The 18280-nt window shown below is 42.9% G+C and overlaps 1 protein-coding gene across 1 annotated transcript in view; it reads right to left on the reverse strand.

Annotated features, from left to right (window-relative positions):
- Positions 1-13379: 13379 nt before the first annotated feature.
- cdh12a (cadherin 12a) overlaps positions 13380-18280 on the reverse strand; it is a gene marked incomplete at both ends in the record, with an annotated part of 74845 nt that continues 69944 nt past the window's right edge. The window contains one exon of the mRNA XM_080439839.1: positions 13380-14041. Within this exon, the coding sequence (XP_080295965.1) occupies positions 13380-14041 (662 nt within the window). The remainder of the gene's footprint in view (positions 14042-18280) is intronic.

Here is an 18280-nt window from a genome sequence, read left to right on the forward strand (position 1 = left end):
AGCGGTTCGGGCAGCTTTACTCTGTGAGCAATCCCAGACCCTCCTTCCTGAAACCAAATGCAATGCAATGCATGAGATTTCCGGAGGGAGGGGGTGTTTACCAGGCTAATATAGCACAACAACCATCCCAAAGAACCCCTGAAGAACCTTGTGGTTCTATATAGAGCCTCAACCATCCCAAAGAACCACTGAAGAACCTTGGTTCTATATAGAACCTCAACCATCCCAAAGAACCACTGAAGAACCTTGCGGTTCTATAAAGAACCTCAACCATCCCAAAGAACCCAGAACCTGAGGTGCTATATAGCACCACAATCATCCCAAAGAACCACTGAAGAACCTTGTGGTTCTATATAGAGCCTCAACCATCCCAAAGAACCACTGTAGAACCTTGAGGTTCTATAAAGAACCTCAAACATCCCTAACCCAGAACCCGAGGTGCTATATAGCACCACAATCATTCCAAAGAATCACTGAAGAACTGCTGAGGCACCACAACCATAACAAAGAACCACTGAAGAACCAATGTGTCACCATAACCAAAAGGCACAGCCAGCTTGTGCCAAAACAAACACACACTCCATCATAGCACTGTGACAGCCCACAGCATTACGCTACTAATAATGCATTTAAACAGACCTCAGGTAGGCTAATAAACCTTTTACATGGCAGCAGTGTTAACAAGTAGGCTAGAACACGTGGTTCTCAAAGTGGACCCTTGGTTCCAACTGGACCCTTACAGGCCTGTAACTCAGAGTGTACAAATGGAAATGAAATGGACCCCTGCATGGTTCCATTTGTACACTGTCAGAGTTATGGAGGTAGTTGAAATGAAAACGTTTGAGAACCACGTGAGCTAGTGTATACAGTGTACAGGTGTCAGGTGCTGATAATAATGATTGATTTGCGTTCCATTCATGTCAAAACAGAGTCAGCTGGGTGCTGCTGCTATTTTTAATTGTATCTTTGTTAACACCTGTGTGCTGTGTTCACCTTGTTATTTTATGTAAATATTTGCTGCCTTGAAAAAAGGTTTATAATCCAATCATAACAAAACCAGCATATAAAAGTAAAAGTTAAGTTTCTTACCCTTGTCGCCGAATTCTTCCTTGTAACGTGCCCAATACGTCATCAGCTGTTTCATGACGTTTGAGGCCCAATGACATACGCCCAATTATTATTTGCTTAACTCATCATTATACATAGAATAGGTCTATAAACAAAGAGGACAGCGGCGTACTGTACAGTCAGTAACGTGTAGCTCGACTGTTTTGACTTCCAGTGTTGCCAGATTTTGCGAGAGAAATAAGCAACCATGTCTATGAAATTTTATTTTTATTTATTTTTATTTTACCGACGGCACGGGTCGCTCTGGGCCCCAACGCAACTGCGTTGTCTGCGTCCCCCTAGTTACGCGTCTGGCGTCATGTCTCGTCTCACTCTCTGCATCAAAAGACATGAGTGAAGCCATATGTTTACACTTCGTCGCACGTTGGTGTCGTGAGCCAAAAACAGCAGATTTACAAGCCCACAGCATTGCAAAGTCTGATATTTTCGGCGCTCACAGACAGCTCTGGTCAAATCGTTTGAAAATGTCCGCCACAAAAAGCCAACTGTAAACTGATTATATAAACCGCAGGTACGCCTTAGATAATGAAATTAAAATAATATAAATACAATTCAGACATTCTTCTGTGCTTCTTTGCTAATTTTATTCATATATTATATATTCATTTTAGGTGATATTTAATATTTACAACAAAGTTTTTGCAGCATAAGTTTCAATGCTCAATCTGTTCTGGCCTTTGGATACATTAATTATTTCAATGATTAAGCAGCAGCTGTGGGCAGTAACCAAGTACATTTACTTGAGTACTGTAGGTAGGCTACTTGAAGACTAAATTTTTTGAGTATCTGTAGCCTACTTTACTACTTAAAGGAGAATTTTGGACTAAGGTGTGACAGAACACTGTCCAAAAAAAAAAAAAAAAAACAGAAGTCTCACTAGACGAGATTTCAATCTCGAGATTTCAATCTCATCTAGCGAGACTTAGGTTTTTTTTTTTTTTTTGATTGCACAGTGTTCTGTCACTATGAACGTCAGATCTAAAAAATAAAAAAAAAGCTATTAAAATATGTGATCTAACGCAAGGCCTATCCGTACACGTTTTAAGCTGTGGCGGACCCGGGATGGAGTTATGAAATGTTTCTACTGTACCATTCATCCTAAGATATCATAACATCATAGAAAAGGTAAGAAAACCTTAGTCCAAAATTCTCCTTTAAGTATTTGTATTTTGGATATACTTATGACTTTTCACTCCACTACATTTCAAAGACAAATATGGTAGCCTTTTGACTCTACTGCATCTATAGGAAGGAAAAGGGTAGGCTACTTTATGATAGGCCTAACCATATTTTTAAAGGGAAATAGTTCACCCCCAAAATGACTTTTCGATAACTCACCCCATGAAGCCTTGAATTAATGGAGATTTCTTTGTTTTTGACGCATTCCCAAGCCAACAATATAGCAGACTCAAAGAGTAATTTTGTGCGTGAACTATCCCTTTAAAGTGAAAATAGCAGATCTACAAGCTTACAATGTGACATGTTGTGAGCTTGTAGATCGACTACTTTCACAATTATAGAAAATCTTGCAATGAATAAATAAATCAATACAGGCAGTTGTTTACCTTTCCTCAGTAGAGCAATGGTCTGGTTGTAGAAACAGAATTTCCTGCCTCCTTCCATTCATCACAAATTTTCGTGTGAAGCCTCAGGCCCTGGCCTGTGGCTCAAGCCCATTTTAGCCCCGTTGTTAGCCCGGGCAGGCCATGGGTCTGATCAGAGACTTCTAAAAGCAGCCTTTCGGTCATTTCTCATAGGGTGAGTTGTGTCATGCCACATGCATTTTTTTCTTCGAGGACCATGTTGTAAGTATTCACAAGTCTTTCTCTGCAATCCTAGGAGAAAAAACATGTCCAGGTATGTCTGCAATCTCAGCCAACTTTACTGTGTTTCAAATGCTGCAGCAGGCTCAATTTTGAAGAATGAAGATATGGTACAGATGGTATGGAAGCAGATATAAATCTATTTGGGAATACGATCCTTGCTTCGCACAGTAGAGATCTTCCTTCACATTAAAGATGTCCTGACCGCTCCATTCGCTCCATTGACTTGGACACTATCAAATCCAGATGATTTCATTGCAGAAAACTAACTATTACTAGAGAATTAGCTAAATCAGCACCAGCAGCTGAAGATATTGGAGAACACTCTGCATGTATCATTGATGGAATGAGCCTTGTTCGGAAACCGAAAGGTCATGTCAAGACTTTTGGAGAGATTGCTGGTTCTGTGCAGAATCTAGGAGTGAACCTGCATGAAGGAGTAAACAGTATGTGGATAGATGTAGTATTTGATGTGTACTGGAAAACAATCAATCAAGAATATACTGATAGATGCAGTTATGGTTCAGCAAGTAGCACTCAATGGAGGAACATTGCCTCGGGACACAGTGTTGTGGAGGGGGAAAAGCTGTTATACAGACAGAAAAAAACAGCCTTGATAACATTCATCATGGACCAGTGGAAGATAGCAGAGAAATGGAAAATATGCCCACTAGAAATATGCCCACCCTGATGCAAATGCTTGAAATGAAAACCCAGTGCTCTCAAACTTGTCAAAGGAAACAGGATATTCTAAGAGTCTCTCAAATCCCTGGGAACATACCGGATGTATCAGAGGAATTATACAGCAATGTGGAATCAGTTGTCTGAATTAGCATGTGTGATGACAATGCTCTGTGTACCTGCTGCTGCACCAAAAGGGGTGAAGTGGGGTCCAGCCTACTTCCCCTGCGCCACTGCATGTAAGGACAGCCAGACATACCAGAGCCAAAAATACATGACAACGGATGACAAAGGCATGCTTATAATAAATACAATAAATAAATGTTACATTTTGCTCTAATAATGTATTTGTATACAATGTAGGTTCAGGAGTGGAGACCACCCTCTGCTTACCACGGCCACTCCCCGTCCTCAACCGCTTCCCTATCTACCACCCCTACCTTCACTCATTAGCCACTCCCCATTCACAATCACCCGTATCCACTACACCTGCCTCCACTCACCTCAGCCAATCCTTGTTGCAATCACCACAGTATAAATATACCTGCGATCTCTCTACTTCCCTGTTTATTCTGCTTCACGACAGAACAAACGTGGGTTGTGAGTACTGCACTTGTAGATCGGCTCTTTCTGCCATTCATTGCTCTCAAGTTCGTCCTCCTCCACCCCAACCTCGTCCTTCCCCCTCGATTCTCGCTCTTCTTCCTTCTGTCTCTAGGAATCCAGGGGGCAGTGATGGAGCAGGGACGACCGACCTAGGCCGTCAGCTCCCGAGACTACTAGTAGAGGCCCTAGGAGGGGTCCACGCGCGACTGCTTATTTTTTTTTCTAGTTTTGATTTTTGGCATCCATAGGACCTCTAATATTGGGATTTTGATGATCCCAAGAAAAAAAGTGGTCCCAAGTGTGTTTTTTTCAATGTTTTATTACCCCTATGAGACCTGGGAGATGGCTGGCTGGAACGCCGGCGAGAGTGTCTTTCGGAGACTGTGGAACGCTCAAATTTAGACGTAGCCCAAAGATAGAGATACCATTTGATTCCAGACAACCTCAGGTTTCAAATGAGACCAACCTTTTCATGCTACCTTGTTGGGAAGGGGGCTAAATACCTAATGATTCAAAGTTAAGACAACATTTTGGCGAGGGAAAAACGACCATCACCATTTTCCAAATGGTCCCTTGAGCTGTCACCTCAATACATGTGAATGGAAATGGGTTAAATGGATACCTACAAGCCTCCCCTGTACAGACATGTCAAATTTATGCCAATCTCATGCAGTTTTGGGCAAGAACCATGCAGTGTTTTGCATGCAGTACAAATATGTAATTTCCGCCTATTGTAAAAAGGAGACCACTTTACTGCATCTATAGCTGTATGAGACAACTGTACTGTATCTATAGCTGCATGAGACCACTGTACTGCATCTATAGCTGTATGAGACCACTGTACTGTATCTATAGCTGCATGAGACCACTGTACTGTATCTATAGCTGCATGAGACCACTGTACTGTATCTATAGCTGCATGAGACCACTGTACTGTATCTATAGCTGTATGAGACCACTGTACTGTATCTATAGCTGCATGAGACCACTGTACTGTATCTATAGCTGCATGAGACCACTGTACTGTATCTATAGCTGCATGAGACCACTGTACTGTATCTATAGCTGTATGAGACCACTGTACTGTATCTATAGCTGCATGAGACCACTGTACTGTATCTATAGCTGTATGAGACCACTGTACTGTATCTATAGCTGCATGAGACCACTGTACTGTATCTATAGCTGCATGAGACCACTGTACTGTATCTATAGCTGCATGAGACCACTGTACTGTATCTAGACCACTGTGCTGAATCTATAAACCACTGTACTGCATACATAGACCATTGTACTGCATTTATAGACCACATACATTGACCACTGTACTGTATCTAATATAGACCACTATAATGCAACTCAACACAACTTAAAACATTTATTTATAAAGCACATTTAACATGACCAGGTCACCCAAAGTGCTGCACAGGTCGCCACAAAGGCTCGGTAGATGCAGTACAGTGGTCCACAGATGCACTAGAGTAGTCTACAGATGCACTCGAGTGGTCTACAGATGCATTATAGGTGTCCACAGTGGTCTACAGATCACGACAGTGGTCTACAGATCACGACAGTGGTCTACAGATGCACTAGAGGGGTCTACAGACACACTAGAGTGGTCTATAGATGCACAACAGTGGTCTACGGATGCACTAGAGTGGTCTACAGATGCACGACAGTGGTCTACAGACACACTAGAGTGATCTACAGATGCACTAGAGTGATCTACAGACACACTAGAGTGGTCTACAGATGCACGACAGTGGTCTACAGACACACTAGAGCGGTCTACAGACACACTAGAGTGGTCTACAGACACACTAGAGTGGTCTACAGACCCACTAGAGCGGTCTACAGATGCACTAGAGCGGTCTACAGATGCACTAGAGTGGTCTACAGATGCACTAGAGTGGTCTACAGACACACTAGAGTGGTCTACAGACACACTAGAGTGGTCTACAGACACACTAGAGCGGTCTACAGACACACTAGAGCGGTCTACAGATGCACTAGAGCGGTCTACAGATGCACTAGAGTGGTCTACAGATGCACTAGAGCGGTCTACAGACACACTAGAGCGGTCTACAGATGCACTAGAGTGGTCTACAGACACACTAGAGTGGTCTACAGACACACTAGAGTGGTCTACAGACACACTAGAGCGGTCTACAGACACACTAGAGCGGTCTACAGATGCACTAGAGCGGTCTACAGATGCACTAGAGCGGTCTACAGATGCACTAGAGCGGTCTACAGACACACTAGAGCGGTCTACAGACACACTAGAGCGGTCTACAGATGCACTAGAGCGGTCTACAGACACACTAGAGCGGTCTACAGACACACTAGAGCGGTCTACAGATGCACTAGAGTGGTCTACAGATGCAGTACATGGTCTACATATGCACTACAATGTGTCTGTAGACCACTCTAGTGTGTCTGTAGACCACTATCGTGCATCTGTAGACCACTCTAGTTCGTCTGTAGACCACTCTAGTGTGTCTGTAGACCACTGTCGTGCATCTGTAGACCACTCTAGTGCATCTGTAGACCACTCTAGTGTGTCTGTAGACCACTGTCGTGCATCTGTAGACCACTCTAGTGCATCTGTAGACCACTCTAGTGTGTCTGTAGACCACTGTCGTGCATCTGTAGACCACTCTAGTGCATCTTTAGACCCCTATACTGCATTTGTAGACCACTGTTGTGATCTGTAGACCCCTCTAGTGCAGCTGTAGACCACTGTCGTGATCTGTAGACCACTGTGGACACCTATAATGCATCTGTAGACCACTCGAGTGCATCTGTAGACTACCACTGTACTGCATCTTCCGAGCCTTCGTGGCGACCTGTGCAGCACTTTGGGTGACCTGGTCATGTTAAATGTGCTTTATAAATAAATGTTTTAAGTTGTAGTATAGTGGTCTATATTAGATACAGTACAGTGGTCAATGTATGTGGTCTATAAATGCAGTACAATGGTCTATATATGCAGTACAGTGGTTTATAGATTCAGCACAGTGGTCTAGATACAGTACAGTGGTCTCATGCAGCTATAGATACAGTACAGTGGTCTCATGCAGCTATAGATACAGTACAGTGGTCTCATGCAGCTATAGATACAGTACAGTGGTCTCATGCAGCTATAGATACAGTACAGTGGTCTCATGCAGCTATAGATACAGTACAGTGGTCTCATACAGCTGTAGATACAGTACAGTGGTCTCATGCAGCTATAGATACAGTACAGTGGTCTCATACAGCTATAGATGCAGTAAAGTGGTCTCCTTTTTACAATAGGCGGAAATTACATATTTGTACTGCATGCAAAACACTGCATGGTTCTTGCCCAAAACTGCATGAGATTGGCATAAATTTGACATGTCTGTACAGGGGAGGCTTGTAGGTATCCATTTAACCCATTTCCATTCACATATATTGAGGTGACAGCTCAAGGGACCATTTGGAAAATGGTGATGGTCGTTTTTCCCTCGCCAAAATGTTGTCTTAACTTTGAATCATTAGGTATTTAGCCCCCTTCCCGACAAGGTAGCATGAAAAGGTTGGTCTCATTGGAAACCTGAGGTTGTCTGGAATCAAATGGTATCTCTATCTTTGGGCTACGTCTAAATTTGAGCGTTCCACAGTCTCCGAAAGACACTCTCGCCGGCGTTCCAGCCAGCCATCTCCCAGGTCTCATAGGGGTAATAAAACATTGAAAAAAACACACTTGGGACCACTTTTTTTCTTGGGATCATCAAAATCCCAATATTAGAGGTCCTATGGATGCCAAAAATCAAAACTAGAAAAAAAAATAAGCAGTCGCGCGTGGACCCCTCCTAGGGCCTCTACTATACGCCCCCACCCTGAGTCTCTCCCTACCTTGGGTTCCTCATCCCGTTCCACATCTCATTACTTTTCAATAAATTGTTAAACTTAAGTAGAGGTGTGGTTTCTTACTAGTGAAATAACATACAGCAATGTATAGACATTCCCTCACTGAAATGGATGAGATTTTCCTGGAATGCTGGTGTTGGATGTGCCCCCATCAGCAATGACTGTCCTGGAACTTATGGCCTGCAAGTATGGACCTGCAAGCTTCCAGACAGCTCCTGCCTTGCCCACAAACTAAAGTGCAATCAGAAGGAGGAGTTGTTGTGGAACTGGTTGACGATGATGATAATGATGATGTTGAATAAACAGAATATGAACACTCGAGGATGGATTAGTATTCAGTTCATATTATGTTTGTGATGATGATCGTTAAATAAGTGAATAATAAAGGTATCATTATTCATATTTTTCTGTGTATGACAAAATTTACTCTTGTTGCTATATTCACCTTTGGGGTGTTAATTAATTCCCTTCAATTCAATTTGGCATACCACTTAATTATAAAATGTCTGTGCTTACAGGGAATTAATAGAGATATAGCCCTGATGCCAAACTATGCTTCAGATATCTATGCTCAAATTTAGGCTCAATGAAAATATTTTAAACAAGACTAGATTAGACTAGACTGAACATATCACTATAGCTTTTGAGTAGTGACAGGTTTTAGGTTTTATTCACAATAGCAACCCAAATCAGATCTTTGGCTTATCCATATTGGAATCAGATTGGTTTTTATCAAGTCTGAACGGCAAAAAACAAACAAACATGGAAACTGATTTTTGCGAGTTATTCCTTAGCCTTTGTTCAGACTGCATAAAACCAATCCCACTCCCAATCTGTTGGAAATCTGATTTGGGCTGCCAGTCTGAACAAGGCAAGAGATAGGCCTAGGGTATATCTAAAACATTGCTATTTGAAATGTCAAATATGATATAAGATTTTAAAAATATGTACCAAATGCTAGTGTTTTCTAGTCATAACGTGTATTAATGGGAAACTGTCCCAGACACAGTGAACCAAGAAAAAGAAAAGACAGCTGAGCGGCTCACATATTATCGCTTCACTCTCAATTTAGCCCGCTTGGAAAGACATTTTCCATTTTCAATTCAAACTTCAAAAGCATTTCACGTTACGTGCGTCAATCTGCTCAATACTCTGCCATTCTTCTGATTTGAATGATTACACTGCAGTTCCAATTTGGCTTCTGAATTGAGCTGAACTCGAGAGTCCATTGGCCATGCAGGTGTTGCTGTGGTGGCACGTGTTTCTGCCAAGCCGCGCTGTTATGCTTTGTCAGAGGCGAGAGTCGGGGGTTGATGAAGTGAAGGTCATCGCTGCTGTCTGAGGCTATCTGTTACTTCGTGGCAATCAAGAAAATCTATTTTCCATCACACCGAACTGAGAGGGGAAAGATGGATTCGATGCACATAGACAGATATTGATTTCGCAATTTCCTAGAGACCAACAAAATGGTCTCCCAACTGTTGTAATTGTTTTTATTCCCTCAGCGTGTGTCTTTTTAGAGTAATGTCCAACGCCCCGGAGGGAATCTATTTACTTTTCACTTTTCATTATCTAAAGAATGCAATTTCTAGTATTGGGTAGATTCAGAGTTCGAGAAAGTGGATGACTGGTATCTTCCAGTTGTATAATAATTACACCCTAAATGTTTGAAGCAAGCTGCACAGGTGCAGAAATATTCTTGTCAGCTCCAAAAACAGACATTGGAACCTCTGAGTGTTCCATGGTCAAATCAAGCGTAACTGACAGGTGTCTAAGCCAGGTCTTTTACATCGTGAAGCACTAGGCATCTTCCCCTGGGCTGAACGTGGATCTTATCTTGCCACGACATAGGTCTGTGCTCACCAGGTTATGTAAGCCGTTATGTCTGAAAAGCAAAGTGTGATTTGTCTTCTGCTCTCTAACAGTTTATGATTATGTCTTTTATACTGGCAGTGTAGTGTATGTCCATTGTCCACAGAGGCAGTCATGCATCATACAAGTCCTAAGCCTGATTTATACTTAGTTACGTGCCAACACAAGCCTATACCCACACAAGCGCACGCACGCACGCCTGTGTAGCAGTATAGTGGCTCAGAGCCTTGCCTGATGACCAAAAGCCTAATATCTCCCCCTCTTTCTTTTAGGCTAGTGGTTTTAGTATACTTCCTCATCATGTAAATTGAGACCTGCTCAAATGTACACAACTTGAGTCTCTCCCTAAAGACTGATACCCAGAGAAGCCCTTGCCCTCTGCTGACTGTGAAAAGTGCAGTGGTAGCAGCATAGTGTTGTTTACACATCAATCAATAACAAAAACAGATAGATCTTTTAATAGATCTTTTAAACGTACATTACCGTCTTTGTTACAGTATCCACACCAGTTCAAAGACCATATTTATATTATATTACCACAATTAATGCAATCCATTAAGTCCCAATCCTGCATTAAGTAAAAGTGTAAATGTATTGTACTATACCTGTTGTAGTACAATACCTGTTAATACATCCAGCTCTATTTTGCGATACATACTTTATGACAATAGTCATCCGTAATTGTGAGTAGTAATGACAAAATCATAATTATTTGCATCATTTATCACATTCATCAGTGTCACGATTGAATGAGTCACTTGAATGACACATCAAATCATGGCAGAGTTAATCTCAGAAACGTTAGTTTTGGCTTTAATTAATCAGTAGAGAATGGAAAGGATGGAAGATGAAAGGAGAAAACTGTGAACAATGATGAGGAGAGTAAGAAAGAAAACAGATCCCTAAACAAATATCCTACCTGAAGGGGGAAAATAATTATAGGAAAAACACATGAAATGAAAAAGTGAAATGGAAAGGCTGTCTTTTTTGCTGATCTAATTTCCTGGCATCATAGCTGCTGGAGAAAATATCACATTGTCAAATTGTCAAAAATGTTTCATAAGTTAAGAAACTCCTACTCATTTCTAGAGAGGGGGGGGGGGGTGCCCTGAACACTTCAAGTAGAAAATAGTTAAACTTTTGGAGAGGAGCGCCACTCAGCAATGTCTCATTTTTAGACCAACATTTACACCTCCCTTCCCTTCCCTAGTTTTATCCTCATGGCTGTATTTGATGTTTACCGTTATTTCAGGCCAGGCTATTTGTATTGTATTTGTAACAATGCAGATGACATAATGTTCGAGCACAGCAACGGTTGATAGGTTTGAATGTTGCTGGTGTCAATAAATGCTCTGGTTATTCAGTTGGTTCTTTGGGATGGTAGAGGTGCTATATCGCACCTGAGGGTTCTTCAGTGGTTCTTTGGAATGGTTGTGGTGCTATATAGCACCTCAGGGTATTTCAGTGGTTCTTTGGGATGGTTGTGGTGCTACTGTATATAGCACCTTTTAAAGATAGGTGCACCTGCACCCTTTGTTTTCAGAGTGTATGTCTATTAGTCAACCTGTGGATATTTATAACAAACTAATATATTTCTGATAGTCAACATAACAATATCATACGTGTCCTGTTCTTCCAGAAATAAAGTTAATAAATAATACTGCTCCAATGCGATGCTGCTGGCATTATCTACCCGGAAATACATATTTGGTTGTGGTGTGTCATCATGATTTGATCTATTCAAGGCCCATATTCTCCCTGTAGGTAATACTGCTATACAAATGTACCTGGCCAACAAATAGATCCTGCTTCTGATTGTACAGTAGTACATGACAATTTCAGCTGAATGTTTTTCTTGAGAGCAATCAACACTATAAAACAAAGGTCACCAGTTACATTCTATCCATTTACTGGTTGACTGACAATGGGATGGAATTGTATTATCCATGTTGACTTGTTGTGTTGGGATAAGCAGAACACAGAAATGTGATACATACCTGCACATTGCTGTCCATTTGAACACAGCATGAGGGAGTTTTTGCCTCATTGTTTCAACAATGAGGATTCAGCCAGTCAGTCTGTAAGGGCCATTGATTTCTAAGCCAACACCAGGGTCTGGCAAAAGGTTAAGAGGACGCTTTCTCGACCTTCATGACTAATTTGGTGTTTCAACATCAGAGAGAATTTTTACACAAACACATGCATGCAGTGTGTGTCAAATGTACAAGGAGTGACATAACTCAATGATATGAATGACAATTGTTTGTTCTAAAACGGTGCATGAATCACTACTACTGAACCATTTATGCCATTATTGAATTCAAAAGCCTCCTTCAAAGTTTATAAAACATTTTCGTACTAAGATGCCATTCAATATGGCTTCAAATGACACCACATTCAACATTCCAAATGACACCACCACCACAACATGACAGTATTGTGTAGCAGAAAATTGTGTGGAATGTCCTGGAATCATTTTGAGCATGCAGATAATGTAAGAGAGGTTTGCAAAAATATTCATCACTGCTTTGCCGTGTATAGGGAAGAATATGAATGCAGAAAACCTCATTACAATGGGAGATGGTGGATGACATTTAAGAAATTACTTGACATTCACAGCTGCTGTCAAGTGAATGAGGTGTAAAACTAATAATTCCCCGAAGGTGAGCACAACAAATGACGAGAGATTTCGGCACACAAATCCGTCGCTATGCCAAACAGCTTCATTTATCAGCTTCATTTATCAGTTATTTGATTAATGTATTTAATCAATTGATTTCGTTTCTTTAGTGTGCACTGAGTGAGTTGGTGTGAAATCTGACGCGATGTTCCATTCTTAGGCGGATTCTTGGTGAAGGAAACTTTACTGAGACTCAAGGATTGGCTGACCGAAGTCAAAACAGCATTTAAACAGAACTTTATTCAAATAATGTGAATGAAAATACATGTAAACATATAGTACCTCAGGCACTTTGAGGAGCTATCAGGTTTACCTTTCATTAAATACAGTTGCGAGACTCTTCTTTTCTAGTCAGACCAGAACAATGGCTGATATACCTACAGTATAGGGAGCTCTTAGTCAAAGGGCTTTAGTCCAGCCAAACCTGTTCACTGTAAAAAATGTCCACAAACATCTAGAAAAGGAATGTACTTTCCACACTCTGGTATACAGTAGCATTCCTGTCGATCGATTCCAATATGATCTTTCAAACCACTCTGGAGGAATCCTTCATTCAACATGTCGTCTGATGCTGCAAATAGAGGGCACCAGGTCATCTAAAGTGCCACTGAACTGTCCATTTTTGACACACATGCGCACACGTACAGTACCTGTGTATCCGCACGCACACTTTTTCTCAGTCACACCCCCTCTCAGCTCTCCTCTGGCTCTGTCTGAGTGGGTGGTTGTCTGTCAAGGATGCTCGCTAGAGTTTTGAATGGTGGTCCCCAGTCACCAAGGTAACTGAAATCGTCAGAGCTGCCCATTGCCCACGACTCCTCTATGGAGCTGAGTGACTCAGCCACGGACCCTTCCCCTTCATACGCGTATGTGGCCAACGAATCGTAAGGAGGGGCGGCGTAGCCAGACTGGCTCTGCTCCAGCCGCTGTTGGATGAACTCCCCGATGACGTCGGCATCGCTTTTGCTCACACCGCCAACAGCAGCGGCCTGAACCGCAACGTCCAAGGTGGATGTGATGGTGGTAGTGGTGGTGGTGGTGGTGGTGCCGGTGGCGACAGCTGTTTCGCGGTGGATGTCAGGCGACCTGATTTCATCGCGGCGACCACTGAGGTGTAAGAGGACCCCGCTGCCATAGCCGTTTTTCTCCTTCATGGCGCCGCCGTTGGCTATGTGCGTGCTTGCCTTTTGCGTCTGAGTGTTGCGCAGCGTGCCCATGTCGAAGGCGTGCGTGTCCTCTTCGCCGCCGCCCTCGTCGTCGTAGTGAATGACGTTGTCTCGAATGTCTTCCTTCGAGGACATGAGGGTCTCTCTCTCTTTGTGGCGCCTCTGGCCCGCGTACAACGCGGCCATCACTGGAAAAGAACAATGAGGCAATCTATTAATGACATGGTGTGTACGTCCAACAATGGGTTCAGGTTCATTATGAAGAAGTAACTGTAAAAAGGACAAATATCAGCACATTGATAAATTATCTCCCAATTTTGTTCACATAAACCTTCATCAGGCATCCATTCATCCATCCATGTGATGCATGATTAAATATTGGGAGCTTAATTGTCAGTGTGCGGATATTTATCCTTTTTGCAATATAATTACTTACACAACATTAAGATATGCATATAACCATTAATTATTCCATCATGACCTGTTATAAATATGAAATGGGTAGAGAGAGAAAACGTTCATAAGCGGTTTTCTTTTTATTATTTCCAGAGAACTTCCTTCCCAATGCTACATAAACAAAGACATATTTTGTCTTGTGTCTGTCGATGTCTGAGGCCTCAATGGAAAGGCAGACAAATGGATTAGTTGGCACATAATAAGTCTGGTTTAGAGCCTTCTGTTAGTGTCATATGAATGGCACAGAGCAGCCATCTCTGCTCGCAAACACACCATGGATTAGTTTCACAACTTTTATACAACGCTGACTTCAGCCTATTTCATAGTGCTGTGCAAGTTTCTGTTTTGTTTTGTCTCTAGAGTGTATATAGAGCACTCCTCCTAAGTCAAGATGTCTAGAATAATGGAGAAGTTTTGGCACGAAGATAGTCATATATCATAAAATCTCTTTTTATTGTTGGCTTTTCATTGGGTAGCACAAAGTGACACAAAGAACGGAAAAGGAAGCAAGGTTGGGTTGTGAGGAAGGCCATCAGTGTGATACAAAGCCACAACTGTACGTGCAAAGACAGCCATAACCGATTCCATGAACCAATATAGTCTCAAATATGAGCTATCTGTCACATAGCCTGTCACTTGGACACCCCCGCAGGGTCAGGAAAGATGTCACTGACAAAAACAGATCTTTAAAATGACACATGCGACCTACTATAGATTAGCCTTTGGTCAGGGTGCTTACATTAGTGCAAGTGTTCTTATTTATCACAGTAAAGCTACTGTGTAAACGTGCAAACCCTGTCAAATAACACACTTTGTGAGGGACAGAATTATTATTGACTGAGTGGGCAGAGAGAAACGCTCTGTCGGGATCTGTGACCAGCTAAAGGGTGCATGCACTGTAAAATCCTGAGTGTTCATTTAACTCTCAGAGTGTACCCATGGACTCTTTTGGGTACATTTTAGTCAAATGAACACTCAGGATCTCACAGTGCATTTATGTAGGAGGAGATGAAAACTGTTACACAATCAACAGGCGTGTATTTCTGACATTTTCCAAGGCTGTGAGAAAATGGCAGCTGTCAGTCAGGAAAAACTAGTGCAAAAAAACCCTATTGATAATACTACAGAATGGATACTTAATGGCTTAGGACTGGCCTCAACACAGGCACACATACGCGCGCACACACACAAACATGCATGCACACAAACACGCTCCATTAGAAAAAAAATCATGATCTACAAGGCGGATCATTGTACAAGAGTAAGAACAAACAAACAATGTGCCCTGGGGGGGTTATGAGCTCTAGAAACTCAAACAAGGTCAAAGTGCAGAGTTGGCTATAGGTTAATGGGAGAGGTTGGTGTACTGTACTCGGGTAATGTGTATCAGCATGTTCAGCTCCTGTAAGAGAGGCAGAGTGAGGGAAGGGAAGAAGAGGAAGAGAGAGGGGGGATAGGGAAAGGAGGGAGGGTTGGGAAGGGGAGAGAGAGGGAGAGGTAGCTGGGTCGGGAGAGGGAGAGAGAGACTATTGCACGCAACAACCTGGCTAATAGGTACCAAACACATAATATGGACATGCCTGATGCCACAGTACTGTTGTGATGTACAGCTCATATAGAATATGGGCTTCATAATAACATTGTTGTTGTTAAGCAACATTTTCTGTTGCGTCCGATGTCAGACCAGAGCTCAGAATGTACAGTAAGAGAGAGAGGGAGAGAGAGACAGAGGGATGTGAAGAATAGAGAGGGCGAGGTGGAGAGGGAGAGAGAACCTATTTCACCCATGCAATAATGTGACCAATGCTGGGTATACCGAAACCTGAACACGCTGATGACATTGTCAGCGCAATAACCCTGGCAGTGCCGGGCAAGCTGGTAACGCTACGCTTTGTGCTGTGTTTCAGTGCGTCCGTCCGTCCGTCCCTATGTCCCTCCATCCATCTATCCATCTTCTGCTTTATCCGGACTCGGGTCGTGGAGGCAACAGTTCCAGCAAAGAATCACAAATCTTCCATTTCCCTGGCCATATCAGCAAGCTCTGACTGGGGGATCCCAAGGGTTTCCCCAGGCCAGCAGGAGACATAATTCCCCCTGGTTCTCGGTCTGACCCCATAGCCTCTTCCCACCTGCAGCCAGGCCACACCTGGAAAACCTCCCTGGGGAGGCAACCAGGAGGCATCCTTATTATATACCTGAACCACCTCAACTGACTCCTTTATTATGCAAAGGAGCAGCTGCTCTACTCCGTGTCTGTCACGGATGACTGAGCTCCTCACCATATCCCTAAGGAAGATGCCAGCCATAATAATGTATATCTATGTATATGTATCTACATCTATCTAAATATTATCTCTCTATCTATTCACAAAATATGTGTATGTGTGTGTGTCTGTCCTCGGGCGTGTGTCCCAGATCACCCGGGGGTGTGCAGTGCCGAGTGGGAAGTTGGTCGGACCAACTGTTTCTCAGAACCGAAAAAACACAAATATCTGTATCTGTCCATGGGTCTGTGGAGGATGCATCGACTGTGTGTTTGGGGGTGGTATAGGCATCAGCTTCCCTGATTGGACAACCCGACCCATCAGATTCGCGGATTGGCCACTGCACCAATATAAATGGTAGCATGTACAATGGAACTCCATTCACGTATGCCCAAGTTTCTGACAACATCAGGGATCCTTGTATCTCCCTATTGTCTGGTAATGGGTACCACACTGGGTAATTTGAGAACAGGTAAAACAGGTACCCTGGCAACAAGTCAAACAACGGGTATTACATAAACAGGTGGGGATGCATTCCCTACATGCATCGTACCTGCATTGTTCCCGAGTAGGCCTGTGCCCGTGGGTACCACACTGGGCACTCTAACAATGGGTACAGTGAATACTCTCCAACGGATATTGCATAACCAGGTGGGGCATGCATTCCCAATCTCAACTTGCATCGTTCCCGGTTTGCAACGTTCCCGGTCCCCGTTGCATGGTCCCCAAGTAGGCCGGTGCCCTTCTGGCAGTAGTAATGTTGGAAGGTTTGCACCATACATCACCGAATAACACACACACACACACACACACACACACACACACACACACACACACACACACACACACACACACACACACACACACACACACACACACACACACACACACACACACACACACACACACACACACACACACAGAGAGAGAGTTGCAACAACAAAGACAGAACCAACACATTGACTCAGTGCTGTTGAAAGTGCTACATTGCAACCAGGGAGTGTGTGTTTCTCAAAACCCTTTTGTCTCTTGAAGAGAGAGGAGGAAGAGGGAGGCAGGCCATTAGCCCATCCTCCACTCATGTCTTTTATGTGGTCATCCCCTTTCAGTCATATTCTCTCTCTTTTTCATTCAGAAGACTGTGATAAAGGAACGAGAGCCTTGGGGAGACTCTGATTATCCTCCGACATGCTATTTGTCACGCACACAAGCGCACACGCACGCATGCACACACACAGAAATAGGTGCACTTGCATTCACTGATGCACACACATGGGCATGCTTTGCACGTATGTGCACTCACATTAGGACATAATACATGTTGACTCTTTTGTAATGATTCAGTGTTGAGGGCAAGACATTGCCTTCACAACTGCTTTATCTCTTTCATGAGACAGATTTACAGACACACGCATGCACACACGCACATACTCTCTCACACACACACACACACACACACACACACACACACACACACACACACACACACACACACACACACACACACACACACACACACACACACACACACACACACACACACACACACACACACACACACGCACAACCCTTTGAGAGATTTTATTGCAGACAGGCTACAGACCTAGATTGTTATGCAACACGAGCAGAAAAATAAATGAAGTGCTAGGGTATGAAAGATGGGGGGGAAATCATGATGAATATGTCAAGAATTGGCCTTGTCATGAC

The sequence above is a fragment of the Gymnoscopelus braueri genome (assembly GCF_963280865.1).
Source record: "Gymnoscopelus braueri genome assembly, chromosome: 10".
Taxonomy (NCBI): domain Eukaryota; kingdom Metazoa; phylum Chordata; class Actinopteri; order Myctophiformes; family Myctophidae; genus Gymnoscopelus; species Gymnoscopelus braueri.